General features: G+C 43.6%; 1 protein-coding gene across 4 annotated transcripts in view; it reads right to left on the bottom strand.

Moving 5' to 3' along the window:
• DCP1A (decapping mRNA 1A) overlaps positions 1-7,826 on the bottom strand; it is a 51,206-nt gene extending 43,380 nt beyond the window's left edge. The window contains exons 1-4 of one of the 4 annotated variants that reach the window (XM_059663281.1): positions 6,979-7,115; positions 5,967-6,099; positions 5,307-5,347; positions 4,107-4,234 (exon numbers count right to left, since the gene is read on the bottom strand). In XM_059663281.1, coding sequence (XP_059519264.1) covers positions 4,107-4,188 — 82 coding nt within the window. In that variant the 5' untranslated portion in view covers positions 4,189-4,234; positions 5,307-5,347; positions 5,967-6,099; positions 6,979-7,115. Of the gene's footprint in view, positions 1-4,106; positions 4,235-5,306; positions 5,348-5,966; positions 6,117-6,978 lie in introns of all 4 variants that reach the window. The other 3 variants (XM_059663282.1, XM_059663283.1, XM_059663280.1) reach the window with 3 other exon arrangements.
• Between the last annotated feature and the right edge of the window lie 19,439 nt (positions 7,827-27,265).

Genomic DNA, 27,265 nt, shown 5'->3' with positions numbered 1-27,265 from the left:
CTGCTGCTCTAGGGTGTGGATGAATGAAGCAATTTCGTTGTTGCAGGGGGATAGAAAGAACTTTGGCCTTGAAGCTCAACAGACCTAGATTTGAATTCTGCCTCTATCACTTACAAACTCTGTGACTTGAACAAGTTTCTTAACTTTTCTTGGACTTGTTTCCTCATCTGTAAGTCAGTAATCAGAAATAAGGTGCTTGGAATATCATTTTTGCTTAGTAACTACAGATTCTGCAGTCTCCCTAACCCTCAATGCAGCCCCACTGCAGTCCTGTGGTTACCAAAAGGCCCTTGCACAGTATATAAAAACATACTGCATGATCTCACTCATTTATGGATAATAAAGACCATTATAAACTGATGAAAAAAAATAGATACAGAGGCAGAGCAGCATTGAACAGACTGTCAAACTACAGCAGGAAGCCCGGGGAGGGTTAAGAGATCAACCGAAGGACTTGTATGCATGCATATAAGCATAACCAATGGACACAAGACACTGGGGGGTAGGGGAGGCCAGGGGAATGTCAAGGGGGGAAAAAAAAAGAGACATATGTAATACTCTTTGTAATACTTTAAGCAATAAAAACAAACAAACAAAAAAAACAAACTGCTTCTGAAAGATTCAAGACAGTCACCAAACCCAAGTCCTTGAATAGGGTTAGCATTTTCTTTGTGAGATTTTTCCCTTTTTTCTGGGGGGTATGATGGTGGTGGTGAGCATTTTATATAAATAAAGAAAAATAAAATAATTTGGAATTAGAAAAAATTATAGTTCAATTTTCTATTATATTAAATCTAAAAACTGATTTGAGTGAAAGAAGCTGGATCTGAAGGTAAAATGGGTCAGGTGTCTTGGTGGTATTTCCCACAGGAAAATAACAGAAGTGCAGCTACAGAACCAGGTGTAATTACCTATACATACAATCAGACACTAATTAACTTTTTATTTAAAGAACAAATCCCTGAACAACTCAACAGTTTGCTGACCTACTGTTAAGATGAGACACAAGATACAGGCTACTCAAGAGAGGCCTTAACACTCCCAGATCACTTTATGCTATCCTGTCACTTCTCTTCGTTACAGCTATTTCTTTAAATATTCCCCCAAGCTCCTTTTCTAGACTTTCTAATATACCCAGTGTTGTACTTGACCTTCCCAGGCCTTTCTCTGGTCTGAAAACAAGCTGACGTGTGCTTGAATTTCTAATTAGCAATTTCAGAAACTCTAAGACTGTTAGGAGATGATTCAGAGCCCAATTAAATGGGAAATGAAATGATCTGGTTAAGTGAGTTTTCTGTTTAACTAGGACAGTGGTTCTCAACTTTGGCTGCACATTAGAATCACCTGGGAATCTTTTTAAAATCCTGATTTCTGGACCTCACCCTCCAGAAATTCTGTTTCTTTGTGATGGGGTGGGGCCACAACATTAGTAACAAAGAAACAGAATTTCAGGAGGATGAGGCCCAGGAATGAGGATTTTAAAAAGATTCCCAGGTGCCCTAACCGGTTTGGCTCAGTGGATAGAGCATTAGCCTGCGGACTAAAGGGTCTCAGGTTCGATTCTGGTCAAGGACATGTACCTTGGTTGCCAGCACATTCTCAGTAAGGAGTGTGCAGGAGGCAGCTGATCAATGTTTCTCTCTCATAGATGTTTCTAACTCTCTATCCCTCTCTCTTCCTCTCTGAAAAAAATCAATAAAATATATATACATAAAAAAAAAGATTCCCAGGTGATTCTAATGTGCAGCCAAGGTTGAGAACCACTGAACTAGGAAAACCTTTGTTTCAATCTCCTTAGTTGAAAATCTCTAAAACAAAATGCATTAGTGCAGTTTTCTGCTCAAGAATACTCTAATAAACACTACTGATGATTTAAGGTCTTAACATTACAACAAATTAACCTATGATGCTGATACTATGCTGGATTACAGAATATTGACGTTTTTATACTGACCCCAGATTACACTTACTTGCTAGACTTTCACAAAATAAAATCTAACATTAGCTTGCTTTCTTATAATTTGCCTTCATTTCTTCCACACATGGATATAGAAATATTTCCAGATAACTGAAGCTCTGATTAGTTACTTTTGGTTAATCATGGTTCCATTTTATGTGTGTTAAGTTGCATTTTCAACTTTAAAAGAAACTTTACTTGTGAAAGAAATATAATACCATTCACTTTAGGCTTATACTGAATGGTAACTGAGTCAATGGGCCTCTGATAATTTTCCCTACTGATTATTTTAATGATCAAACTGTTCTTAGAAGCAATAGCTAAATTAAGTTTTCAGGTAGTAAAGAGCAGAATTAAACCAATTTCTCTTTTTTAAAAAAATTGGATGTGTTCCCTTGCAGAATTTCCCCTTTAACAGAATTTTCAGCACAAAGAAAACAGCCATCTGAAATAACTCTACTGTTAACATTCGTTTAAATAAATCCATCAGAACTATTAGGTATTAAAAGGCATGTCTAGTATGTCCATAGAAATTAAAAATCTCAGAGGTAATTCAATTACCTGGACAAACAGTTTATTAAAGAGATTCCATTTTACTTAGATGGAATCTAAGTGGGTTAGGGAGAGGAATTTGGGGCTTTTAGCTTCAAAATAGACCTTGCCATTTCTCATTCAGGAAATTAAAAGATGCATATCTTTAGCATTTCTAGTAGCTTTTTATATTTTGTTCTGAAGACATCCACCCAGTTCTAGTTACCTCCGAGTCAAGTGAAATTCAAACACAGTAACTTTTACTTTTTAAGTCAGAAGCAACGTTTGTCTCCAGCAATTTCCTTAGATGATAATTACAGCATAACCTTCTGTCCTCACCCATATGTTCATTACCCACATTGAAATACAGAAACCAAGCACTGCATACTTTTTAGTACACTACATCTTGAATGGACCCTTCTAGCTTTGCCGACTATATCCTACCACTGTTAAGAGTCTGTAAAATGCCTGAAAGGACCCTGGACTATGAAGCCAAAAAAAAAAAAAAAAAGGTTATATCCTCACTCTCCAACTGAGTACCTACCACTCAACTCCGAGTCTCAGTTGACTTAACTGCCTGTCTACCCTACACAGGATATTGTATCATCAACATTAACGTATAGTACCTCTTGGCCCAGCATTTGTACCCAGCCGACACTCAACTAAACAAACAGATTGAAAAATACCTCGATCAGGGCAAAGATAGTGCTTTCTTTGTGGACAGAAATAGCAATCTGTCCCCATCCTGTGTCTCTCAAACTAAGTCCTATTGCTCAGAGGCATGAGCAGCCAATAATTCAGTGTCACATGAAAAACAAAGGGTGAGCCCTGACCGGTTTGGCTCAGTGGATAGAGTGTCGGCCTGCTGACTGAAGGGTCCCAGGTTGGATTCCGGTCAAGGGCATGTACCTTGGTTGCTATACCCACTGGGGAGTGTTCAGGAGGGAGCTGATCGATGTTTTTCTCTCACTGATGTGTCTAACTTTATCCCTCTCCCTTCCTCTCTGTAAAAAAAAAAAAAAAAAAAAAAAAAAAAAATATATATATATATATATATATATATATATATATATATAAAAAGTCTTACTCTAGAAAGTTCTCCCTTAAAAAAAAAAAAAGAAAAACAAAGGGTGAAACTTACCTTCAAACAATGGGAATATAATGTAATGCTACTATATTAAATAATACAGTTAACTAAAATAACATAAGTTATTGTATACAAAAGTATTTTAATTTTAGAAGCCCAATTTAAAAGATTTTATCTTACTGAGACTGATTCAAAACTATAAAAGAGTATAGACCAAACTTTTTTACAACTTAAAACTCCAAAAATAATGTGCTAATAGAAACTAAAGTCACCCAACTTGAATTGTAAATATATGAACTGCAATAAGACAGACATACTCGCCTGACCAGTGTGGCTCAGTGGTTGAGCATCAACCATGAACCAGGAAGTCATGGCACATGCCCGGGCTGTGGGGTTCGATCCCCAGTAGAGGGTGTGCAGGAAGCAGCCGATCAATGGTTCTCATCACTGATGTTTCTCTCTCTCCCTCTCCCTTCCTCTCTGAAATCAATAAAAATATTTTTTAAAAAAACCACAAAGAGATATACTCACAGCTTGCATTTCTATACAGAAGAAATGGTTCATGGAGCTGAAATTCCAAATCTTTATTCACTGGTTCAACAAGATTGTGCATATTCAATCGATTCACAATGGTAAAACCATGGTAAGGTGAAGCTGACCTTAGATTTAATAGAAGAAAAATAATAATCTATAGTCACTGTCAGTTTGCAAAAATGTTATCTACTTATTTCAATTTCTAAGAATGAACATATTATCGCATTACACAATATTAGCATTTACAATAGTAAACAAAAAAATTTAAGTCAGATCATAACCCTCTTCCTCTCAGAAGCTTCCAAGGGCTCAGTCCCCCAGAGTAAAGGCCAAAGTCCTTATTATTAAGGCCACAAGGCCTTAGGAGATATGTCTGTCCCCCCCTCACCCCCTTCATCTCCTTTGCCTTTTGCTCTTCCTGCTGCAGCCACACCGAGCCTCTTGCCACTCTCCCTAAATACCTCTCTCTGCCTGGATCACTTGACTGACAATACAATAATGATTTTTCTTGTACCAAACAGGTCTTTCCATAGTTCTCCCGAGTTAGATAGAAAATGCCTCAAATCCTACAGTAAGAAATGTCTTCGGTTCCCATTCCAGGGTGATTCAGTACATGGGATCAATGGTTCTCTCTCGTCATTGATGTTTCTATCTCTCTTTCCCTCTCCCTTCCTCTCTAAAATCAATGAAAATATATTTAAATAACATACACATTACAAAAGACATTGTACACAATCCAGAACTTTTAGGGAGAGAGTGGGAAAGGGGACAGAACCAGAGTCACAGAAGATAATCTCTCATTTAGTAACCACAGAGCAGCAGGACTCATCTTCAACTATACGATTTTATGGAGCTAAGGACATGTATATATTTATTTCAACTATGTATCTTTTTTAATACAGGGGTGGGGGTGGGTGGGGAGGAAGGCATCTGTTTTAAGACTCGTTCATTATTAAAAAATGTTTTCTGTTTAAGACTTTGCCAGGATCCTAAATTAGTCCTAGTTCTGTGTGTTCTGAATCACAGGAAGGCTCAAAGACGAGACGTAACTTGAGACTCTCACAGCTAGAGATGAATGAATACTTGAAGGGTCAAGCAGGAAGGTTCCAAAGACAAATGAACAACAGGGTTGAACCACTTCACGTGACATTGTTTACCATGACATTTAAAAATATGTACCTTTTTTTAAAAACTTACCTTCGATATACAAATAAGGTCCCTTCTATATCAGTCTTCTCCTATAAGAGACAATTAAACAGTTAGGTTTACCCCCATAATGCAATCCCAAATATTCCAAAGGAGAAGAAATACTTCATGTTTAAGATAATTTTTTAAAATTAATCACTTTTGAACAGGTCAAGCTAACTCTCTCACTCCACCAACTACTTTTAGCAATTTCTTTTGCATTCTTTCTATGCTACTGATGCATATTAATGTATATGCGATGTTCAACTCGGCAACATGCCTATATCTGCAGCATTTTTTCTTCTTTAAAAAAAATATGTATCATCTTGATTGCCTTAGCTTAAATATCATCATGGAATGTTTACTTCTTGACTTTCAAATGTTATTACAAGTCTTTAATATCTGTTTGCAATCCATATTTCACAAGTTTATAATTAGACCAAGAAAGGAAAAACCATTCAGAACAATTACAAACTAAGCCAATGTTTCTAAAACAGTTACACTTAAAAAAAATCTATAATTTTGTTTTTTGTGGCTTCCCATATGTCCTCCTCTTCAAGGAGGTGAATTAAAGATCTAAAGCAAGATAATCTTGACAACTGCCTTCATCTGAATTAACTTTAATAATACCAAACGCTTTTCACAAAATTACTGGTTATATATAACTTATACCTGTATTAGATCGTAAAGAAAGTGCGATGATGATAATCTTTCATTGTTTTGTTAGCATAAGGATGTTTCTTACTGAAGTGTGAACATCAGTCATTTATAAATCCAATTCACCAAACATTTACGGATGATTGTTCTAAGTGTAAATAAAACCTATGTGGTTGAATGAGTTAATGAAGAAGGACCAATTACCAGACAACAGGAAATTATGTAATTAAAGCAATGAAGGAAGCTTCAAACAGGGACCAAGTCAGTGAACAAACGGAATGTAACTTCTTCGGACCCCCTCCCGTGCAAACAAACAAACAAACAAACAAACAAACAAACCCCAAAAGTATTTAGTCCGATGGGAGCATTCAGGGATGACATCACGAGCAGCACAGCTGGCACGAGACACCTTTACGGCCGCTCTTCTCCAAAGGCTTCAAGGGAACTTAATTAACATGGAAGCCCTTTAAAGTGCCTTGAAGTCTCTCCCCAAACTCTGGAAACTGAGTGTAGTTGGGTAAAAGCGGGGCTTACCCACACCTCTCTTCCAAGCATGGAAACTAACTGGATTCCAGTCTTTAGATCCAAATGACCTCTGCGAAGGGGGCCCTTATTGATGTCTGTTGCAGGGGGGAGGAGGAGCTGGCTTCGTAGATTTTGTGTATGTAATTTACCGATAATCCTCAATCTTGCAGGTGTCTTTCTGACCTCCCCGGTCTCATATCCCTAACACATCAGCAAAGAAGGCAGATCACCCATCTCCCCGGACCCGACCCCAAGGCACTGATCCTCCTCCAACCCTCCCCTCGGTCGGCTTTCCCCCCGGATGTCTGGGGCCTATTTCTTCGGCTCCTCTTTCCCAATCCCGAGGCCCCGACACCCCTCGGGCGCCGGTCAGGTTCTCCAGTCCTTGGCCTCGTCTCTGCCGCCCTGGCCTCCGGCATCACCTCCCACCCAGGGCGGTCCGCGCGGCCCCTTTAAGAGGCGGTGGCCGGGCGGTAGACCTCAGTGGCCTGCGGGCACTCACCCATTGGTTGGCCTTGGGGCAGAAGGTGTACAGAGCCACCTGGCCCGTGAGGTCTGCGATGCTGGTGATGTAGGGGTCGTGCTGCTTCAGAGCCGCTAAGCTCATCTCCTGCCCAGCTCGACTCAGCGACTCCATCTTGAATTCTCGAGCCGAGCCCCTCTGGAGGGGGCGGAGTCGCGGACAGGAAGGTGCCTTCGCAGCAAAGTTCCCCCAGCAGAGTCTGCGCCTTCGACTTCCGCCTCTCCGCTGCGCCTCACGGCTGGGCGGTACGGTAGCTATCATGCTCCGCTGCGCCCACACCCCGGAAACCGGGTTCCGGCGTCGTTAGGTCCCAGGTGCGGGTGGGCGCACACGGCCCCGCGGGGGAGCTGGCAGGCAGGGACTTCCCTCCGGTCGGCTGCACCGCCCCGACGCCCGGACCCAGGCTGCCCGCGAGCTCGCTCCGAGCTCCTGCCCGACGAGGTTGGACACTGACGCGGGACCTGCTGCGGCGTGGGCACGGGCAGCGCCCGGGCGATAGAACGAAGCTCGCCGTGGCAATCTCCCGCGCCGTTTAGAAAGCACAGCCAGCAGTTTGGTATTTTCTTTTTTGTTTTGATTTATACACCTTTATTTAGGGGGCTCCAGTTTCACTCCTCGTAGATGTTATGTGTTTCTCATGCTTCTTCGCTCACTCACCTAGCGCGGAAGGGTCACCCAGTGTCGCCCTGAGCGGCCACCCTCCCCGCGACAGGACTTGTTGACAAGCCCTGGAACTTGCGCGGGGGCGTCGCCGTTTCGTTTACTCCTCCCGACAGGAGAGCTCACGACCTTTCACACTCCCCAAGCACCAAACTCACGCCAGCAAACCCTCAAGATTCCACCTGACGAAGCTCGCTTGCTCAATATCGTCCCAATTTCAGGCAGACTACAGTAAACAGCTCCCAAAACGTCCTGTGCAAAAGTGCCGAATCCCACTGTTCCATTCATGTTTCTCTCTGGATTGACCCACCAACAGAAGCTTGGGGTCCCCGCTGCTCGCCCTCAGGCCCCAGGGCGGGGGTGGGGGGTGGGGGGAGGGCAGGGCACTGCGGGCGCCGGCGCAGCGCACAGGCTACAGGATTTGGTATTTTTCTGAAGGAAAATTTTTTTTAATATATTTTATTGATTTTTTTACAGAGAGGAAGGGAGAGAGATAGAGAGTTAGAAACATCGATCAGCTGCCTCCTGCACATCTCCTACCGGGGATGTGCCCGCAACCCAGGTACATGCCCTTGACCGGAATCGAACCTGGGACCTTTCAGTCCGCAGGCCGACGCTCTATCCACTGAGCCAAACCGGTTTCGGCCTGAAGGAAATTTTTGTGCTGCGCATCGTTTGAAACTTTAAAAAGTTTGCTCTTTTTTTTTTTTAAGCAAACATCTGTTGAGCTTTTTAAAGAGCCAGGTACTAGAGTAAAGGCGTGGAGACTATAGGGAGCTCTGTGCACCCCCCCCGCCCCCCCCCCCCCCCCGTTCCACTTAAAAAACATTTTCTCATATTGAAAAGATGCCCCAATGTTAATGTAAGAAACATTCAAATCTGTAGAGAACTTGTGTGAGTTTATTTGAGCCACACTGACGACTGCTGGGAAGCAAAGCTCAGGGGATTAACATGATAAATGCTCCAGAGACTGGCAGTTGTGCACCTCGTTTTATCCATTACAATGAAAGAAGAGGTATGTGGGGTGCAGGAGATTCGTTGATGACAGATTAGGGAGGGTGGAGAGAGCAAAGCAGGAGGGAAGGGGAGACCTCTGAGAGGGGATAAAAGGTAAAATGGTAGACACATCCTTGCCTGCATCGGTGGGTACAGGAGCGTTAACAGTCAACAATGAACAGCAATAATGAGGCTGCGTGGTCTCTGCCTGGTGCCCCGTCTGTGCTCTGTGGGGTCTTCCCCTGCCATTCCAGAGCAATGTTAGAGCCGCTGCAAAAGCAGCAGACAAGGCATCGTTCCGTAAGGACTGACCTTTGTCAGGGAAGGTTCTAGCCGAGGACGTGACTGCCTGCCATAAACTGCTTTCAGTTAAAAAAAAGTCTTAATTTCAGGCCATCCGCCAGGTCTCTCTTGAGTTTGCAAGGCTGCCCTGCAGGCCTTACCTGAGTTTGTCCGGTTGGGTATGTGGCCCCTTTTTTGTCCACACGTCCCCCTTTTGGTCATAAGTCAATCCAAAGGATGCCTTGATGACCAACCTTCTCGTTGGAGAAGGAGGTCCCACGGTGCTAGAAAGGCTCATTCCTAGGATGTCTCGGTGTCAGCATTTGTCTTGCTGAACAGGGTGGACCGCTGGGGATGGGGCAAGACCATAACCTTAGGTGGCATTCACGGTCGAATTAGTGTTATTCAAAATAAAATGCAGGTGAATGGGAGGCAGTCAGGTCCTATATAACCTTATTAAAAATATCCTGGATCATTTATAATTTTTGAGCTACAATGATCCAAGTCTTTTTGCTGCTTGTCTTAGTAGGTATTCTGCATCTAGTGTGACATTTACATTCAAGAACAAAGGCAACAGTATTAAACCAATTAACACCAATTAGGAACAGAATATGTCTACTACTAGGCAAGGCAGGGTCTGGGGCAGGGGTGGGCAAACTTTTTGACTCGAGGGCCACAATGTGTTCTTAAACTGGACCAGAGGGCCGGAACAAAAGCATGGATGGAGTGTTTGTGTGAACTAATATAAATTCAAAGTAAACATTACATAAAAGGGTACGGTCTTTTTTTTTTTAGTTTTATTCATTTCAAACGGGCCGTAGTTTGCCCACGGCTGGTCTGAGGGATATAAGCATCCCAGATGTGGACGAAAAGGGCCACATGCTGACCTGACAAGCTCTGGAGAGGCCTGCATGGCAGTTTTGCAGACCTAAAGTAACCACAAAGGATGGTCTGAAATTAAACCTTAACTAAAAGCAGTTATGGTGGGCAGTTACGTCCTAAGCAAGCCGTGGGCAAACTACAGCTCGTTTTAAATGAATAAAACTAAAAAAAAAAAAAAAAGACCGTACCCTTTTATGTAATGACTAGAGGCCCGGTGCACAAAAAATTGTGCACTCAGCGGGGGGGGGGGTGTCCCTCAGCCCCGCCTGTGCCCGCTCGCAGTCTGGGACCTCTTGGGAGATAACAACCTGCTGGCTTAGGCCTGCTCCCGGGTGGCAGAGGGCAGGCCCAATCCCTAGGTGCAGCCCCTGGTTGGGCTCAGAGCAGGGCCAATTGGGGAGTTGGGGCGCCGCCCCCTGTCATGCACAGAGCAGGGCGGATTGGGAGGTTGCGATGCCACCCTCAGTCACGCTCAGGGTAGTGCCGATTGGGGGGTTGGGGCACTGCCCCCTGTCACACTCAAGGCAGAGTCGATGGGGAGGTTGTGGCACCACCCCCTGTCACACACAGAGCAGGGCCAATCAGGGGGTTGGGGAGCTCCCCGCCCCGTCACGCACAGAGCAGGGCCCATCAGGGGGTTGAGGAGCTCCCCCATGTCACTCACAGAGTAGGGCCGATAGGGGTGTTGGCACACCGCCCCCTGTCACACACAGAGCAGGGCGGATCAGGGGGTTGGGGCACCGCCCTCTATCACCCACAGTGCAGGGCCGATCAGGGGGTTGGGGCGCCGCCACTGTCACACTCAGGGCAGGGCCGATGGGGACGTTATGGCTCTACCCCATCACACACAGAGCAGGGCCGATCAGGGGGTTAGGGCCCCTTCCCCTGTCACGAACAGAGCAGGGCGGATAGGGAGGTTGTGGCCCCACCCCCTGTCACACATAGAGCCTCAGGGCAATCAGGGGGTTTGGGCGCTGCCCCCTGTCGCGCTGATCCTGGTGCCGGGAGGCATATTACCCTTTTACTATATAAAATAGAGGCCTGGTGCATGGGTGGGGGCCGGCTGGTTTGCCCTGAAGAGTGTCCTGGATCTGGGTGGGGGTCCCCACTGGGGTGCCTGGCCAGTCTGGGTGAGGGGCTGAGGGCTGTTTTCAGGCTGGGACTGAAGCTCCCAACTGCTCCTTTTTTTCTTTTTTCTTTTTTATTCTGGGCCAGCTTTAGCTCTGGGGCTCCAGCTCTTAGGCCTCCGCTCCTGAAAGCAGGTATCTGGTTTGTTTCGGTTCTTGAAACTCTGTATCAACTCCAGCTCTGAGATCCCAGCCGGCTGAAAGCTGGTTTCTGGAGTTTTGTTTAGCGTCTGTATTTGTTACAATGTTTGAAACTGCAGGCTCAGAGGCCGGCAGCGGCAGGCGGGGAACGTTGGAGTCCTCCGTCACTGAAGCAAGCAAGCCTCATGTTAGTTTCAAGCTGCCTGGCTGCCGGCCACCATCTTGGCTGACAGTTAATTTGTATATTGCCCTGATTAGCCAATGGGAAGGGTAGCGGTCGTACGCCAATTACCATGTTTCTCTTTTATTAGTGTAGATGTTTACTTTGAATTTATATTAGTTCACACAAACACTCCATCCATGCTTTTGTTCTGGCCCTCCGGTCCAGTTTAAGAACCCATTGTGGCCCTCGAGTCAAAAAGTTTGCCCACCCCTGTCTAAGCCGATATCTTCACTGATAAGGTCAACCTTTACTGTAACTGAGCCTATCTGTTTCTTTGCATCTATGATAACATACCCTTGAAATGTCTGGCTAACTTGTCATTTCCCTGTATCTGGAGCCCCTGGGGCACGGCCAGGTGTGCTGGGCCCAGGATAGATGCAGCAGATTCTTTCATTTGTCATGTTAATTGTTCCTGCACCCACCTAAGTATGTGTCCATCATTTTACTTTTTATCCTATCACAGAGGTTTCCCCACTTCCCTTAATCCCACCTCCTTAAATCTGTCACCAATGAATTTCATGTATAAATACGGATGTAACCCTGCCATTCTCCGGAGCACTATCTCAATTCGTTGAGGTTTTGCTTCCCGGCATATGTCGACAGTTTGGCTCAAATAAACTCACAAAAATTCTTTACAGGTTTCAATGGTTTTTTTACGTTAACACAGGCAACGGAAAAACGCTTTACCTGTGTTATAATTTTTATTAAGTTAATTATATGCTTTCTTTTTTTATCCACTGTCACTTATGATATGTTTGGCCAGTTGAATTAAGGCTCTCTACTATTTCATTATCAGAATATCATTGTAAAAAAAAAAAAAAAAGAATATCATTGTCCAAAAAAAAAAAAAAAGAAAAAAGAATATCATTGTCTAGTAGGTGGGAAAGATGAGCAGGGACCCAAGTTAAATTTTTCATATCTAATAAGGGAGGGTGTCTGGGAGACATATTGTTCCCACTAGGAAACTATAAGGAGGATAACAACATAAAAATAATTTTATGTACATCCAATCAATAACAACTAGGTGATATAAGAACAAGGTTTGAGCAGCAATTTGTGAGCATACAGGCCTTGTTGAAATCCTGGGATAGCTGTCTGTCTCCAGGTCGGCAGCTTCTCCTCCTTGGAAAGTCTTTGATCTCCACTGTAGATGGAGGCGAAATAGGGGCAGATGTCCGTTTGCAGTTAGGCACCGGGTAAGGTAAGGTCCCTTTAAACACGGTTGGAGAGGGTCGTTAATTAATGTCTTTCCCGATGGACAAAAAACTCCTGGTTGTAAGTTGTGGTCTTTGGAGTCTTCGTCTCCTGGGAGTGCTGTGAAATGCATGTCACTAATTTATCAGTCCCTATAAGTCTCCATAATTTATGTCTGAGCCAGAACATTCTTTACCCCTTCTGCATTTAAGGTTCTGTTCACTCAAGTGCTTATTTGCTTTCTTCTTTGCAATTTCTGGAGCAAATTAACCCCTGGCTGTCATATGACCCTCAGTATTCTAGCCATACATAAATCCTAGCTCCGTTAAGTCTAAAAATCATGGGGATTTAGCCCACGTTGTCTAGCTGTACCCATTTAGGCAGCCTCATAATGAATAAATTCTAGAAAATGAGATTTCTGGTTATTCTTTAAATACTTCCCTTCACTTGTATGGTCTCCTCCACTGTCTGCTTCCTGTTGGGTAATTTGAACTTTTAACTCTTAGAAGCCTCAGTTTCCAATGATGACCAAAAGTAAACAACCAGCATTCCTTAGATTGATGTTTATGAACATATTTTAAACACACTCTCACTTTTTAAAAAAATATATCTTATTGATTTTTTTACAGAGAGGAAGGGAGAGGGAGAGGGATAGAGAGTGAGAAACATCGATGAGAAAGAAACATCGATCAGCTGCCTCCTGCACACCCCCCACTGGGGATATGCCTGCAACCAAGGTACATGCCCTTGACCAGAATCGAACCTAGGACCCTTTAGTCCCTAGGCTGACGCTCTATCCACTGAGCCAAACCGGTCAGGGCCACACACTCACTTTTAAGAAATACATGTTCAACCAAGCACAAGGCTACCTCAACAGCTCCAAATCCACTTTACAGACTTTAGGCAATAAAAAAACAAAAGCAGATGACCTTAAGACTTGTTTAGCGATCAATGTTTCTGTATTACACATTATTTCAAAATATTTAGATATTCAATGACTTTAATTAAAATTCATTAATTTAAAAAAATAAAAAGGAAAGAAAAAATATTCACTAATTTATAAAGAAATAGTTGAAATAATTAAAGTTACTTGCTTAGGTTTTGTTTGTTTGTTTGTTTGTTTTCCCTTTTGGTAAGAATCACCTTCCAAAAATTTGTATTTTTATTTATTTTTTATTTTTTTATTTTATTTTATTTTTTTTAAAATATATTTTATTGATTTTTTACAGAGAGGAAGGGAGAGAGATAGAGAGTCAGAAACATCGATGAGAGAGAAGCATCGATCAGCCGCCTCCTGCACATCCCCCACTGGGCACATGCCCTCCAGGCACATGCCCCCGACCGGAATCGAACCCGGGACCCCTCAGTCCGCAGGCCAATGCTCCATCCACTGAGCCAAACCGGTTTTGGCTAAAAATTTGTATTTTTAAAAATGGCCCAGACAAGCGTTCTTAGTGAAGACCAAATATTTGCATTTCAAAGGTCCTGGGACTTTGGTTTCATAAAGCCAATTATCTATAAGCCTCTTGAGATGAACAGGGGAGGTTTGGGGAAGGTAAAAGGATTTGGTGGGCTTTAGATGTTCTGGAACTATATCTTTAGCCCTGTAAAGATTGCATAGATAAAACAAGGACAGTACTTTAATACCTCAACAAGGGACTGACAAATCCATTTACCCAATTTTTGGAATGTTTCTTGACATTTGGGCACATTTTTCTAGTTTGCAGACAGCACATAGCTTAGGTTCACCTCTAGGAACCGTAACGCTCTTAGATATATGGAACCTCTGTCCATTTTTCTTGGGAATGGTAAATCAGGTCCTAACTGCAAGAAAATGTTAAAATTAATGGTGTCATTAACTGGCCAAACTTCTCCAATGCTCACTTTATATTGGGATCAGGCTGTGTTACAAAAGATTAGCCTTTTCTTGAGGGACTCAGGGTAAAATTCTCCCAGTTGGTGAGTATGTACCCCAAAAAGGGACTCTCAAGGCACTGTGGATTGCTTCCCCATCTACAGAGAGACACATGTAGGAATCCCAGAGTTAGAGGCATCTCTGCAAGTCTGGATTTGTTGGGCCATTATGAGTAGGGCAGGTACCCTGTTAAGCTGTCTCTCTAGCTCTCAAGGAAGTTAAGAATGAAGAAAAGATGGTTAGCAAACATTCAGTCAGTCTCAAGATTAGTTTCCTCTTAGGAGGTTCCTTTAAAATCATCCTTTTCCCCTTTTGGTTTAGTATCTGGTTCATGTAATTCTAAATACATATTATTATTCTGGAAAAAGCATATGTGGGCATCACTGATTTCTAGTTGGAAGGAAACAGGTTTTGATTTAAACACAGACGTTGGTTAAATATTCCTGTCATTTATACGGAAGCTTTCCTCTGAAGAAGGCAATTAGTTGGGTGTGGCTAAGAACAAATAACGCAGCCCCAGCGTCTACTGGGGCCTCAGTGGCCTTGTTTCCCTTTTCTAAATCCTGTTTTAGTTTCCTAGAGTCCTTAAAATGGACAGTTTTCTTGAGAAGCTTATTTAGTAATTTTGTTGCTTTTGCTCCCTGAAACCAGTAGGTATATAATTGGAATAGGTTAGAATGACCAGGATTACATGTTTTAACAGTTAAATTTTGTTGCAAACCCATCAGGATCCCCAATAAAATTGGGAACAATTGTTGGTTCCTCTCTAGCTGAGACCAGCTTTTCTCCAAAGGGAGGTGTTAGAATTCCTATTCTCATTTTCCTTCTAGTCAGTATGGAAGATAGTGGAGGAGATAGAAGGGGAACAAAGAAGGGAGGGGAAGAACAAATCTGGACAAAGAAGCTCAGAGAGCAAAAGATATAGTGGGAGAGCTATAGAAGGGAGAAAATGGGGTGTGGTGATCTATTAGCTTCAGAAAAGTTCAGAGACTGTCTCTAAAATTTGTTATTAATTTCTTTAAGAATTTATCTGTCCCTCTCCTTAGAAGCTTCTAATTTCCAAATCAAGATACAGTTACCATTCATTCAGTTTAAGTTTAGAACTGGCGTTTTCTGAATTTTTGCATGCAAAATTTTAATTTAGGCACCCAAAGACAACTGCATTTTGGCCATTTAAAGCTGATATCATTTCTGTTAGGTCGTCGAAGGAGGAACGCAAGAGGCCAGAGTGGTGAGGGATTACAAATTTATTCGATCTTCCGCACATCCGTTGGCTGAGCCTGGATGGCTTCAGCACCCAGTGAGGGGAGTCAGTGGCTTTTAAAGGACTTTTGGTGGGATTTTTTCTGGGCAGAGACTTCTTTATGCATACCCGGAGGGGAGAGAATGGAATGTGGTCACCGCAAGTGAAATGTGGTCTTCAGCAAAGGGCATGTCCATAGTGAAATGGCCTGAAAAGCCATTTCCGGGGGAAGGGCATCAACTCAATTGCTCCATCAAACCTAACATTCCAGCCTTTTTGTTTTATGGAATAGGGGCGAAGGTCATATCTTCTGTAACTGCTTCCTGCTGAGTCTGGACGTTGAGATCACAGGGGGATGGAATTTGATAGTAGTGGCTGGATGAGGGGTGCAGCACCATCATTTCCCCAAGAGCCTGGTTGGTGAAGTCTCTTGAGAGCGGTCCTGTTGAGTGACTTGGGAGGTAAAAGCTGGTCCTGAGGCTGCCACAGCGTCACTTGTCTGGTTTTGCTGCTTTTCTGGGCCTGGAGCTGAAATACAACTGAGACCTAGATGTTATTTTTAGGGGGGAAAAGATTAGGGGTCTCAGTTGCCTCACTAGTGATATGAAAGGGGAGAACAGGTTACCCTGGGGGTGAGGTTCTTGTTTTCTCAGTTTTGTACCTTTTGGGCATCCACATGTTTCTTGTAGGTCCTGAGACAGGGTTATGAGGAGAGCGATTATCTGGACTGCCCTTTTGTGTAGGATATGGTCTAAGGAGAAGAGGTGGACTAAAGGGTATGAGATTCCTTTTTCTAGTTCCTCACTCCAAGCTGAGGGGGTAGTCGCCATGGCACTACCGATAAGGGGTGACAGATGAGTGGTTGAGATTTTATTGCAGTGAAAGTGGGAGGGAATGTTAAAATGGGCTGTTATCCAAGGGAAAGAGAAAGGGAAGAAAAGGAGCCGTTGAGGCCAGGGGCCAGGCTGGTTGGATAAGAAGTAAGACACTGCACTCAGACCAGCCAGATTTAGTACTTTTAATTTCCTGAGGTTATAATCTGCCGCTCGTTGGTTTAACTTCTTTTTTTACTGAACTTTAATCTTTGCTGTTTTTCTGAATATTCTGGTTTAGTTTAGGAAGTATCCAGCAACCTTGTCCTGCCAGCCTTGGAGGCGGAAACCTCACTTTCTTGCTTAGAGTGAAATGGCCCTTTTACAATTCTTGTAGATAGTTAACTTTAGAACTTCTTTCTTCCTTTCAACATTTCTCTTTTCCCTCTCATCACATACACAAGCTTCAGAAATCTCACACTTTCAAATTAGCCTTCAAACCTTCTTTCTATGTCCTTCAAAAATGCATAACCATGCCTCAGACCTTCCATTAAGTATTTCTACTCTAATATTCTTTCTTTTTTCTTTAAAATGTATTAGAATTCTTCACTCTTAGAAATCTTAATTTTTCAGTGATAACCGACAGGTAAACAGCCAACATTTCTTAGATTGACGTTTTTGAGAGCATTAAAGGGGTTGAGAATGTTGGCCTTGGGATCTAAAGGCTCAGTGAGGGGGTCCCTTTGCCATGTCATGTCATAGAGGAGCTTTGCAAGAAGACTGAAGTTGTGCATCTGGAGGCGAGAGTACCCAGTGAGCCTGAGAAAGGAGAACATTTCTTGTTCAGAGGAGGGGACAGTCATAGAGAAGATAAGGAGATAAGGCATCTACAGTCCCAGGAATGGCTCAGCCTTGTGGGGTGAGAGAGTGAAACCGAGGTAGGTGACTGTGGTTCAGGACAACTGGGCTTTATGAGGGGATACATGTTAGCCGTGGCCGGGCTCCGGGGTAGAATGAGAAAAGAGCGAATGGGGGAATTTAGTAAGATGCAGAGTAGAGGTGAGGTGGCTAATGGCTGTGAGACTAATCCGTCAACCCCCATAATAGAGACTGAGGAGTGGACAAGGGTCCCAGAGAATTTGGAGAGGGCAGAATTAAAAGGAGATCGGCTTACCTGCCACCACAGTCGTTCCCCGAGGCTCTGTCCTGTGATGTCAGTCTGTGGGGCCCTGTCGGGGCCTGGGCAGCTTCTTCAGAGGCCAGTCCGAGGAGGTCTGGGAGCTCCGAACCGGGTCCAGAGGGCTGCCGTGCTGGACTGGCTGAGGTCCGACCCAGAGGGGCCAGAGTACAGTCTGATTTCCAGTGGCCTTTCCTTCCGCACCTTGGGCAGGGCCCAGGCGGGGGTCTCGGGTTTGAGCCGGACTTGGCTCCGTGACCTTCCTTGTTGCATCTGAAGCATGGGCCCAGAGGAGGCTGAGCCCCTGACTTACCCCGGGTTGGAGGACCGGCACTTCATTTGGGGTTCGTGAGAGCGGTGGCTAGGAGCTGAAAGGCCTCCTTCTGGGCCTCAGCCTTGGCCTGATCTCGCCTTTGTTTTTGGATTTACGTCTCCTCGTCTCTATTATTAAAAACCTTAAAGGTCAGATTAGCAAGGTCTTTTTGAGGGGTTTGTGGACCTGTGTCTATTTTTTGAAGTTTGCAGCGTATGTTGGGCACTGATTGGGACATAAAATGTGTTCAGAAGAAGGGCTCCCTCGGGGAGGTGGAGCCTAAGGTGGTAAATTTCTGTAGAGGAGGACAGGAGGACAGGAGGACAGGAGGACCAGATGTCGTGTCAGGACATAGGACCGGGTCAGGCACTCAGATTCCTTAGTAAAGGTGGTCAGGTCAGTGGGAAAAAATCTGAGATGCCTCTCAATCTGTGTGAGGCTGGACATAGAGAATGGGACGTGGACTCAGGCTATGCCCTCAGTTCCTGCTGCCTCAGTTCCTCAGGGGTAGAATGGATGTGGGACTACAAGAGGCTGCTGAGGAGGGGAGTCTTTGGCTGGCCTGAGAATGAGTGTTAGATGGGAAAGGCTGTTTTGGAGCTCACGTTCTCAGGATTTGCGTTCTCAGGGACTGGGGAGAAGGTGGTTGCTGGTTAGGAGGGTCTGGGTTTTGGGAATCTATTGCAGGTCAGGAAGAGGATGTATAAGGGGTGGAGGTTGGGTCTGCTGGGTCAAGAGTAGATTCAGAATCAGAATTGTTAGGGGTAAGATGAGTAGAGCAGGACTGCGAGAGAGGATTGGGACTGAAGGGTGAAAAAGGCCTGGACGCAGGGAATCTCTGACCATTTTCCATTGCACTGACAGCAATTATGTAAGTTGCTCAGTGTGTTAAAATTGAAAGTGTTGTTTTCAGGCCATTGAGACTTATTATCTAGTTTATGGTGTGGCCAAACAGTGTTACAAAATAAAGTGAGGTGGTTGGGCATGATCTCCCCAACGAGTGTGCAGAGGGAGTGTGGCGTGGCCCACAAGAGAGGAAGGGTGAGTGACAGATCACAAATCCAAAGGTGACTGTTTAGGGCAGGCGTCCCTGCTGCTAAACAAATCACCACGAGAAACAAGAGGTGACCCTCTGGACTGGGCGTCCCCAATCCAGAAGGACTCAAAGCCGAATGGCTGAGAAGTCTTCTGGCCTAGCGCTAGGACTTTCGAGTTGAGAGACTTCCTAGAAGTCAGAGAGTGGGCAGAAGACCCGAGATGAGGGGAATTGTGGAACGTCACTCACCTAGAGAAGATTGGCCGGTGTGGGATGGAGGGTCAGCAATGGAGAAGGAGAGATTCCCGGTCCGGCATCCTCCTTGGCTGGCTGGGGAAGACCCCATAAGGGAGGGAGGCCTGATCGAGGCTGACCATCGAGTCACCCAAGTAGGATTCGGAGGTAAGCCCAGGACGAGCTGCCGCTGCCTACTGCCCTCCGAGTAGCAGAAGGAATGCACGAGGCCAGAGTGGTGAGGGATTACGAATTTATTTGATCATCCGCACACCAGCTGGCTGAGCCTGGATGGCTCCAGCACCCAGTGAGGGGAGTCAGCGGCTTTTAAAGGACTCTGGGCGGAGACTTCTTTATGCGTACCCGGAGGGGAGAGAATGAAATGTGGTCACCACAAAGGGAATGTCCATAGTGAAATGGCCTGAAAAGCCAGTTCCCGGGGAAGGGTATCAACTCAATTGCTCCATCAAACCTAACAATTTCTAGTTAAATCTTCCCATTTCTGTAAATCACTTGCAAGTAAAGGCTTCCTATTAGTATTAATGAGGGATGGGGTCTGGGAGTTCTCAGCCTTGGAGATATTACTTCCCATGTCAATTTTAGTTTGTTGTTTTTTTCCAATATATCTGCAGAGTTTGAGCAAACTTTTGAAGGTATTTGGAGGCAACCAATTGCTGTGTCTCCTTCACATCAATGTTTCTCTCTCTCTCTGTCTCTCTCTGTCTCTCTGTCTCTCTCTGTCTCTCTGTCTCTGTCTCCCTCTCTCTCTTTCTCTTTCTCCTTCCTCCCTCTCCATTCTAAAAACCAATGGAAAAAATATCCTGGTGTGAGGATGAAAAATAAAAACAAAAATAAGAAAAACCAAAGTTAAAAACCAGCCACCCATTTTTTCTGTCTCGCTTTAGCCTGTGTTCTGTCAACCCTTAACCTGGAGGATTTAAAAATACAGCTCAAATTAAGTCTCTGCCACAAGCAAGGGACGGTCCTGGATCCAAGAGACAACTCACCCAAGTTCACCCAATGGGCAGGGAGCTGGCAGGCTTGATGGGCCCTTCGTTGGATCCTAGCACAGGTCCGGGTCCGACGGGGTGGTCCTGGGTGAGCTTTGGAATCCGGACACACTATACCAAGTAAATGTCAGCATAGAAAAACATTAAAACCTATAGAGAATTTTTGTGACTTTTACTTGAGCTACACTGACGATTGCTGGGAAGCAAAATCTCAGGGGATAGAGAGAATGCTCCGGAGAATGCCAGTTTTGCACCTTATTTATACATTACGATCAGCAGAGGCGTATGTAGATTATCTGAAATTCATTGGTGCTAGATTAGGAGGCGGGAGAAAACAAAGCCAGAAGGGACAGAAAACCTCTGGGATTGGATAAAAAGTAAAAAGATAGACATACTTATTTTACATAGGTGGGTACAGGACAGTTTACAGTCAACAATTAACATGATAACAATAACAATGAGAGGATTTATGGTTGCCACCCAGGTGCACTGGTTGTGCTCCGTGGGATCTGGTAAAAGGGGAGTTACCCTGACATTTCAAAGGAATCTTAAAGTAGATGCAAGACAACAGATAAGCATAGTTACGTAAAGATTGACCTTTATCAGGGAAGATGCTTTTAGGTAAAAAGTGTTAATTTCAGACCACCTTTTGTGGTTACTTTAGGTTTCTGAGTTTGCAAGGCTGCTATGCAGACCTTACCTGAACTTAATCAGGTTTATAATGTGGCCACTTTCTGTCCACATCAATGAAACTTAAATTTTTGAAAGGAATAAAACCCCATACGATTTGCATTGTTTATGACCAGCGGTCGCCAACATTTTGGACGTCACGGACCACCGGTTGGCGACCGCTGGTTTATGACTACATCCTAGCATGGTTGTTTTTTTTTTTAATGGAAAGAGATTTCATGTCTTACATTCTTTCCAGAATCACGCAAGAAGCGTGTATGAATGCAATGAAATCGGTATTCACTAAGCAGGTATTTATTGAACTCCTGATTGTAAACTGCTAGCTACTTGGGAGTTTCAAAGACTATTTAAGACAACTGCCTGGTTCTGGGAGAAACTGCACTGGTTGATGGAACCACCAACTCCACCTGGTCAGGAAAGACTAGGAAGGCCTCATGAAGGAGGTGATGTTTGAGTTCGTGCTTCAGGGATGAATAGGAGTTCAGAGATGAAAAGCCAAGGCTCCTTTCATTTCATAGCCTAATGGTGAAGTGGAGAAGATGTGGTCGTCCTTTTTTTTGACAGATTATTTAATGAAGCTGGGTGAGAAATCACTGTTAAAGTTCCACACTATTCAGGGGGAATCTGGTATTAGAATCCAGGGACTCCTGCTGAGACAGGCTAGTAAGGCCAATCAAGTGGGCTAGGGAAACTGAGATAGTTACACAGAAGTTTGCAGTCATCTAGTAAATCCTATCTATTTTCCCTAAACCAATGAGTAAATGGTTTAGCCCTGGCCAGTATGGCTCAGTGGTAGAGTGTAGGTCCGGGCACCTGAATCTCAGCTTCAATTCTCCATCAAGGGCACATACCTGGGTTGCAGGTTTGATTCCCAGCACACACAGAAGGTAACCAATCACATTGATGTTTCTCTCTCTCTCTCTCTCTCTCTCTCTCTCTCTCTCTCCCTCTCTCACTTTCACTCCCTCTCTCTAAAAATCAATGGGAGAAAAAAATAAAAAAAAATAAAAATCAGTGGGAAAAAATATCCTTGGGTGAGGATTAACAACAACAACAAAAGAGTACATAGTTTACATTTCTCCCCAACCAAAGGGGAAGTAGCTTAAATTACCCTACTTGAAGATAGCAGAAATCCAGTTAGTGCCATTTGCCAACCACACCCAAGTAGTACAGGTAAAGTTAAGAGAATAAATCTCATTTTGGTGCATCAGCATAAAGCTGAATATTCTATTGATCCTTCCCTAAGACCTCTCCTAAAGGCTCAGCCTTTAAAATCCTGGAAAAATGCAAGCACTCTCCCTCCCAGGAGTACTCTTGCACCTCCCCCCTTTCTTACTCTACAGATATGCATCTCTTAAACTCTAAGGAGCCCCCACAGGACAGCAATGGGCAGTAGCAGTTAGTCCAGGGCAAATCCCCTGAACCTGTCCTTAAGGCTCCCTTTCCTGTGACTTCTTTATACATATATATATATCTTGATTATGTATATATATATATTTCAGAGAGAAAGGGAGAAGAAGAGAGATAAAAACAATGATGAGAAAGAGCCCAGCCGGTGTGGCTCAGTGGTTGAGCATTGACCTATGATCCAGGAGGTCATGGTTCGATTCCCTGGTTTGTGGGCTTGATCCCCAGCGTGGGGCGTGCAGGAGGCAGCCTATCAATGATTCTGTCTCATCATTGATGTTTCTATCTCTCTCCCTCTCCCTTCCTCTCTGAAATCAATAAAAATATATTTTAAAAAATTAAAAAATACAAGTAATTAAAAATACAAAAATTTAAATTTCAATCACCCAACCTCACCTCTCTCCCACTGAGTGGCTTTGGGGTAGAAAATAAAACTTGCCATTTAAAATCATGGGTCTATGGTAAAGGACACTAGAATAGAAGTCAGATCAGTGCTTTAGTTTCATACCTATCTGCTATGTAATCTTATCAGTCACAGATTTCCCATTTCTCTAGTGTAAAATCCAGTCCTTGCCATGGCTCTGGAGACATTGCTCTCTGGCCTCCTGCTGTCTTTCCATCTCCATTTTCTATGAATCACTTTTCAGTTATTCCACCTGATCCTACCCTAGAACCTCCTTGCTATTCCTGCACAGGTGCCAAATGAGTCTTGTCTCAGGGTCTTTGCAGTTGTTCTTCCCCCTTCTGGAACATTCTTCTCTCTGATATCCCTATGATATATGATATCCTGTAGCTCATTTCTTCACTTTCTTGTCCAAGTAAGAATGTTCAAACCTGTAGAGAATTTTCATAAGAATTTACTTGAGCCAAACTCACAACAGTATAGGAAGCAAGATCTTAAGTGCTCCAGAGAATAACAGTTTTGTCTGTCTTGTTAATGAAACAGGAACCATGTCTGTCTTGTTGACCATCACATTCTCAGTGCCTGGCACAGAGGCAGGGCCTAATACCTATTTGTTGGATTAATTGGACTGTGGGGATGTTCTCTATTGCATAAACCTGAGAGAAGGGATGGTTATTCCAAATCCATATCTAACAAAGCATTTGTCATGACTGCTAAACAAATAATCAAACCTGATTTGCTTACATTAATATATTTTGATTCTGAGGCTCTATGCCTCCTGAAGCACATGCACTGTTTTTTGATAGCCCAGAACAGTCATTCAGCACCTTTTCAATCTTGCAACCTTCCCCACGTCGGTTTTCTCTTCTTCTCCTCCCTCTTCCTTTCTCTCTCATATTTTAAGGATATATTCTAGAAGTATCTGCCTATCACTACTGGTCTTTTTAGGCAGAGAAACCAAGCTAACTCATTTTCCCAAGGTCATATAATGATTCATTTGTTGAGTTGGGATTAGCATCTTCTAGCCTTGGCTTCCAGGTCGATCATGTATCTTGCTACCATTTGCCTGGCACACACTTAAATTACACTGGCTGCACGTGAGTGAAACTTGTTATCTGGGTGCTGCTGTTTCACTGCTGATATTTATTTTAATCCTCACCCGAGGATATTTTTTCCATTGATTTTTAGAGAGAGAGTGAAGGGAGAGGGAGAGACAGAGAAACATTGACATGAGAGAGACACATTGACCGGTTGCCTCTGGCATGCACCCTGACCAGGGCCGGGGAAGGAGCCTGCAACTGAGGTACGTGCCCTTGACTGGAATCGTACCTGGGACCCTTCCGTCTGCAGGCCAATGCTCTATCCACTGAACCAAACCCTCTAGGGCTGATATTTATTTTACATGATTACTATCCAAAATGTTGCAGACTTATTATAAAATTAATTATCTGGTCCTTACCAGATGCTTAGGATGGTTGTATTTCAGTTTCTTCAGAAAGGTCTCAGACCTCTGTAATTAAAATGTTACTTTAAAAAAATAATGTTGGTAAGAGATCAACTAAAGGACTTGTATGCATGCATATAAGCATAACCAATGGACATAAGACACTGGGGTATAGGGGAGGCTAGGGGACTGTCTAGGGTGGGGGAAAAAAATGGACACATATGTAATACCCTTTGTAATACTTTAAGCAATAAATTAAAAAAAAAAGAAAATTAAAGTTGAAATGTGTCTTTAAAATTTCATAGCATTAAAAATAATAAATCATATATAATCAAAAAATGTTACTTTATGAAAGTACTTTATTTTTTTAAAAAATACATATTTTTATTGATTTCAGAGAGGAAGGCAGAAGGAGAGAGAGAGATAGAAACATCAGTGATGAGAGAGGATCATTGATTGGCTGCCTCCTGCAAGTCTCACACTGGGGATTGAGCCTGCAATCTGGGCATGTGCCCTGACAGAGAATCAAACTGCTACCTTCTGGTTCATAGGGCCATGCTCAACCACTGAGCCATGCCGGCTGGGCTTATGAAAGTATTTTAAAAGTTGCTAGATGTTTTCTAGACTTATACTTCTGATATGAAACTAGTTTAGTCTGCCAGTTCTGGTTCAATGCTTTCAACTAGGAAGAAAGAAATAGCTATTCCACATGGAGTAATGTAACTAGAACCGTGGTCGGCAAACCTTGGCTAGCGAGCCACATGCGGCTCTTTGGCCCCTTCAGTGTGGCTCTTCCACAAAATACCATGTGCGGGCACACACGTACAGTGCGATTGAAACTTCGTGGCCCATGCGCAGAAGAGCCACACTGAAGGGGCCAAAGAGCCACATGTGGCTCGCGATCCGCGGTTTGCCGAGCCAAGGTTTGCCGACCACTGAACTAGAATAAACGTGGGATTAGAATATCATTTAGTTCATCCCTTTATTGCCAGCCAAGATTGCATTTCCCTAGTGTTCTTTAAAAAAAAAAAATACATATATATATATATATACATATATAGATATATGTATATATATATAAAATTTTAAATATATATATTTTTATTATTTCAGGGAGGAAGGGAGAGGGAGAGAAAGATAGAAACATCAATGATGAGAGAGAACCATTGATTTGCTGCCTCCTGCACAACCCCTACTGGGGATCGAGCCTGCAACCCAGGCCTGTGCCCTGACCAGGAATGGAACCATGTGGCCTCCTGGTTCATGGGTCAACGCTCAGCCACTGAGCCACACTGACAGGGCTAACTAGCATTCTGGATAATGCTTCCTGTTAGAAAATTCTGTTTTTTACTGTTACTTAATCTAATGTAATGTTTCAAATTAACAACAGCATAACATTAGCATAAACAATAGCAATCTATTCAACTGACACTGCTTGCCCATGGAACTTAAAGTACTTCATGTTATACATATTCACAGTCTCTCAAGATTGGTAGGTGAATGTAGATGACTGTTACCCCTTTATAAATGAAGGAGCACAGAGGCACAAGATTAGTCGACTTGCCTGCAGCAGAGATTATTTGCATTTCACCCACAATCCTTTTGTCTTTTTCAATGGCCTTAGGCACATGGCTAGGCTAGGCTTCATATCCCAAGATACTTTCAGTTATTTTACCAAACTGAAGAGTTCATCCGCCTGCACGCACAAACCCAAAGCAAAGCAAGAGCAGGAGTTTACCATGGAGAAAAGAATTTGTTGATTAGGATTGGTGCCAATCTGGAGGATAGGTGAGCTTGTGCTCCAAAATATTCAACTCCCCAATGGCTTAGGCAAGAGGCTTTATAGAGCAAAAATCATAAGTCATCATGAGTAAGAGGTTTTGGGCAATAAATAGTGATTTCACATCTATTTCCCCCCCTCAGGTCTCTTTGGTTGTTTTCTTTTGGTTTTTGTTGTTTTTCCCCAGGTCTTTAAAAATTTTTTTTTAATGGAAAATTAAAAAAAAATATTTTTTTATTGATTTCAGAGAGGAAGGGAGAAGGAGAGAGATAGAAACATCAATGATGAGAGAGAATCATTGATCATCTGCTTCCTGCACGCCCCCCACTGGAGATTGAGCCTGCAACCCAGGCATGTGCCCTTGGCCGGGATCAAACCTGGGACCCTTCAGTCTATAGGCTGACACTCTATCCACTGAACTAAACCAGCTAGGGCAAATTTATTTATTTATTTATTTATTCTTTTTAGAGAGAGAAGAAGGGGGGAGGGTGGGGAGAGAGAGATGGGAGTGGGGGCAGAGAAACAGGGAAACATGACTTGTTCCACTTATTTATGCATTCATTGGTTGATTCTTGTATGTGCCCTGACCAGGGATTAAATTTATGATCTTGGGTCATAGGGACAACACTCTAACCAGCTGTGCTGCCTGGCCATGGTCATGATTTTAGGTCTTTAGGTCAGCTTTAGAGTAATTGGGATGTGGTCAGGAGCTGCTTGAGGGCTCAAGAGCTGAAACACAGTTTAGGGCATGATGCTATTTTTAGCTTAAGGAAACCCATACCTTGTGACCATTAGTTATGACCTGGCCATGTTTCTTGCTGCCTCTGTGAGTCACAAATGTAAGGGAAAGGTCTGGGGCATGCTGTGAAGAAATTGAATTGAGTGCTGTGGCTACATGTTAAATCAAAATCATACATTAAATCAGGACCCTGGGTTTCAGTTAGGTATGGCTCTACACTTCACTTCTGGCCAGTGGAATGTTATTAGAAATGCTATGCGCTTTCTCCAGGCCAGGGTTTAAAGAAGTCCTTTGCTCCTGCACATTCTTTCCCCCCTTTGTGGCTGGGTGCAGGCAACTCTGAGACCACGAGGATTGGCAGTCACAGGATGGAAAGCCCTGGGACCCTGAATCACCACATGGAGGAGAGCTGCCTGCTGACAAGGGTGTGCTTCTCAGACTATAATGTGAATGATAGGTGGACTCTGTTGTGTTTAAAGCAGTGGTTCTCAACCTTCCTAATGCTGCGACGCTTTAATACAGTTCCTCATGTTGTGGTGACCACAAATTTCATTGTTA

Source organism: Myotis daubentonii, chromosome 14, assembly GCF_963259705.1.
Source record: "Myotis daubentonii chromosome 14, mMyoDau2.1, whole genome shotgun sequence".
Classification (NCBI taxonomy): domain Eukaryota; kingdom Metazoa; phylum Chordata; class Mammalia; order Chiroptera; family Vespertilionidae; genus Myotis; species Myotis daubentonii.
This window is presented reverse-complemented; position numbering and strand designations above follow the sequence as displayed.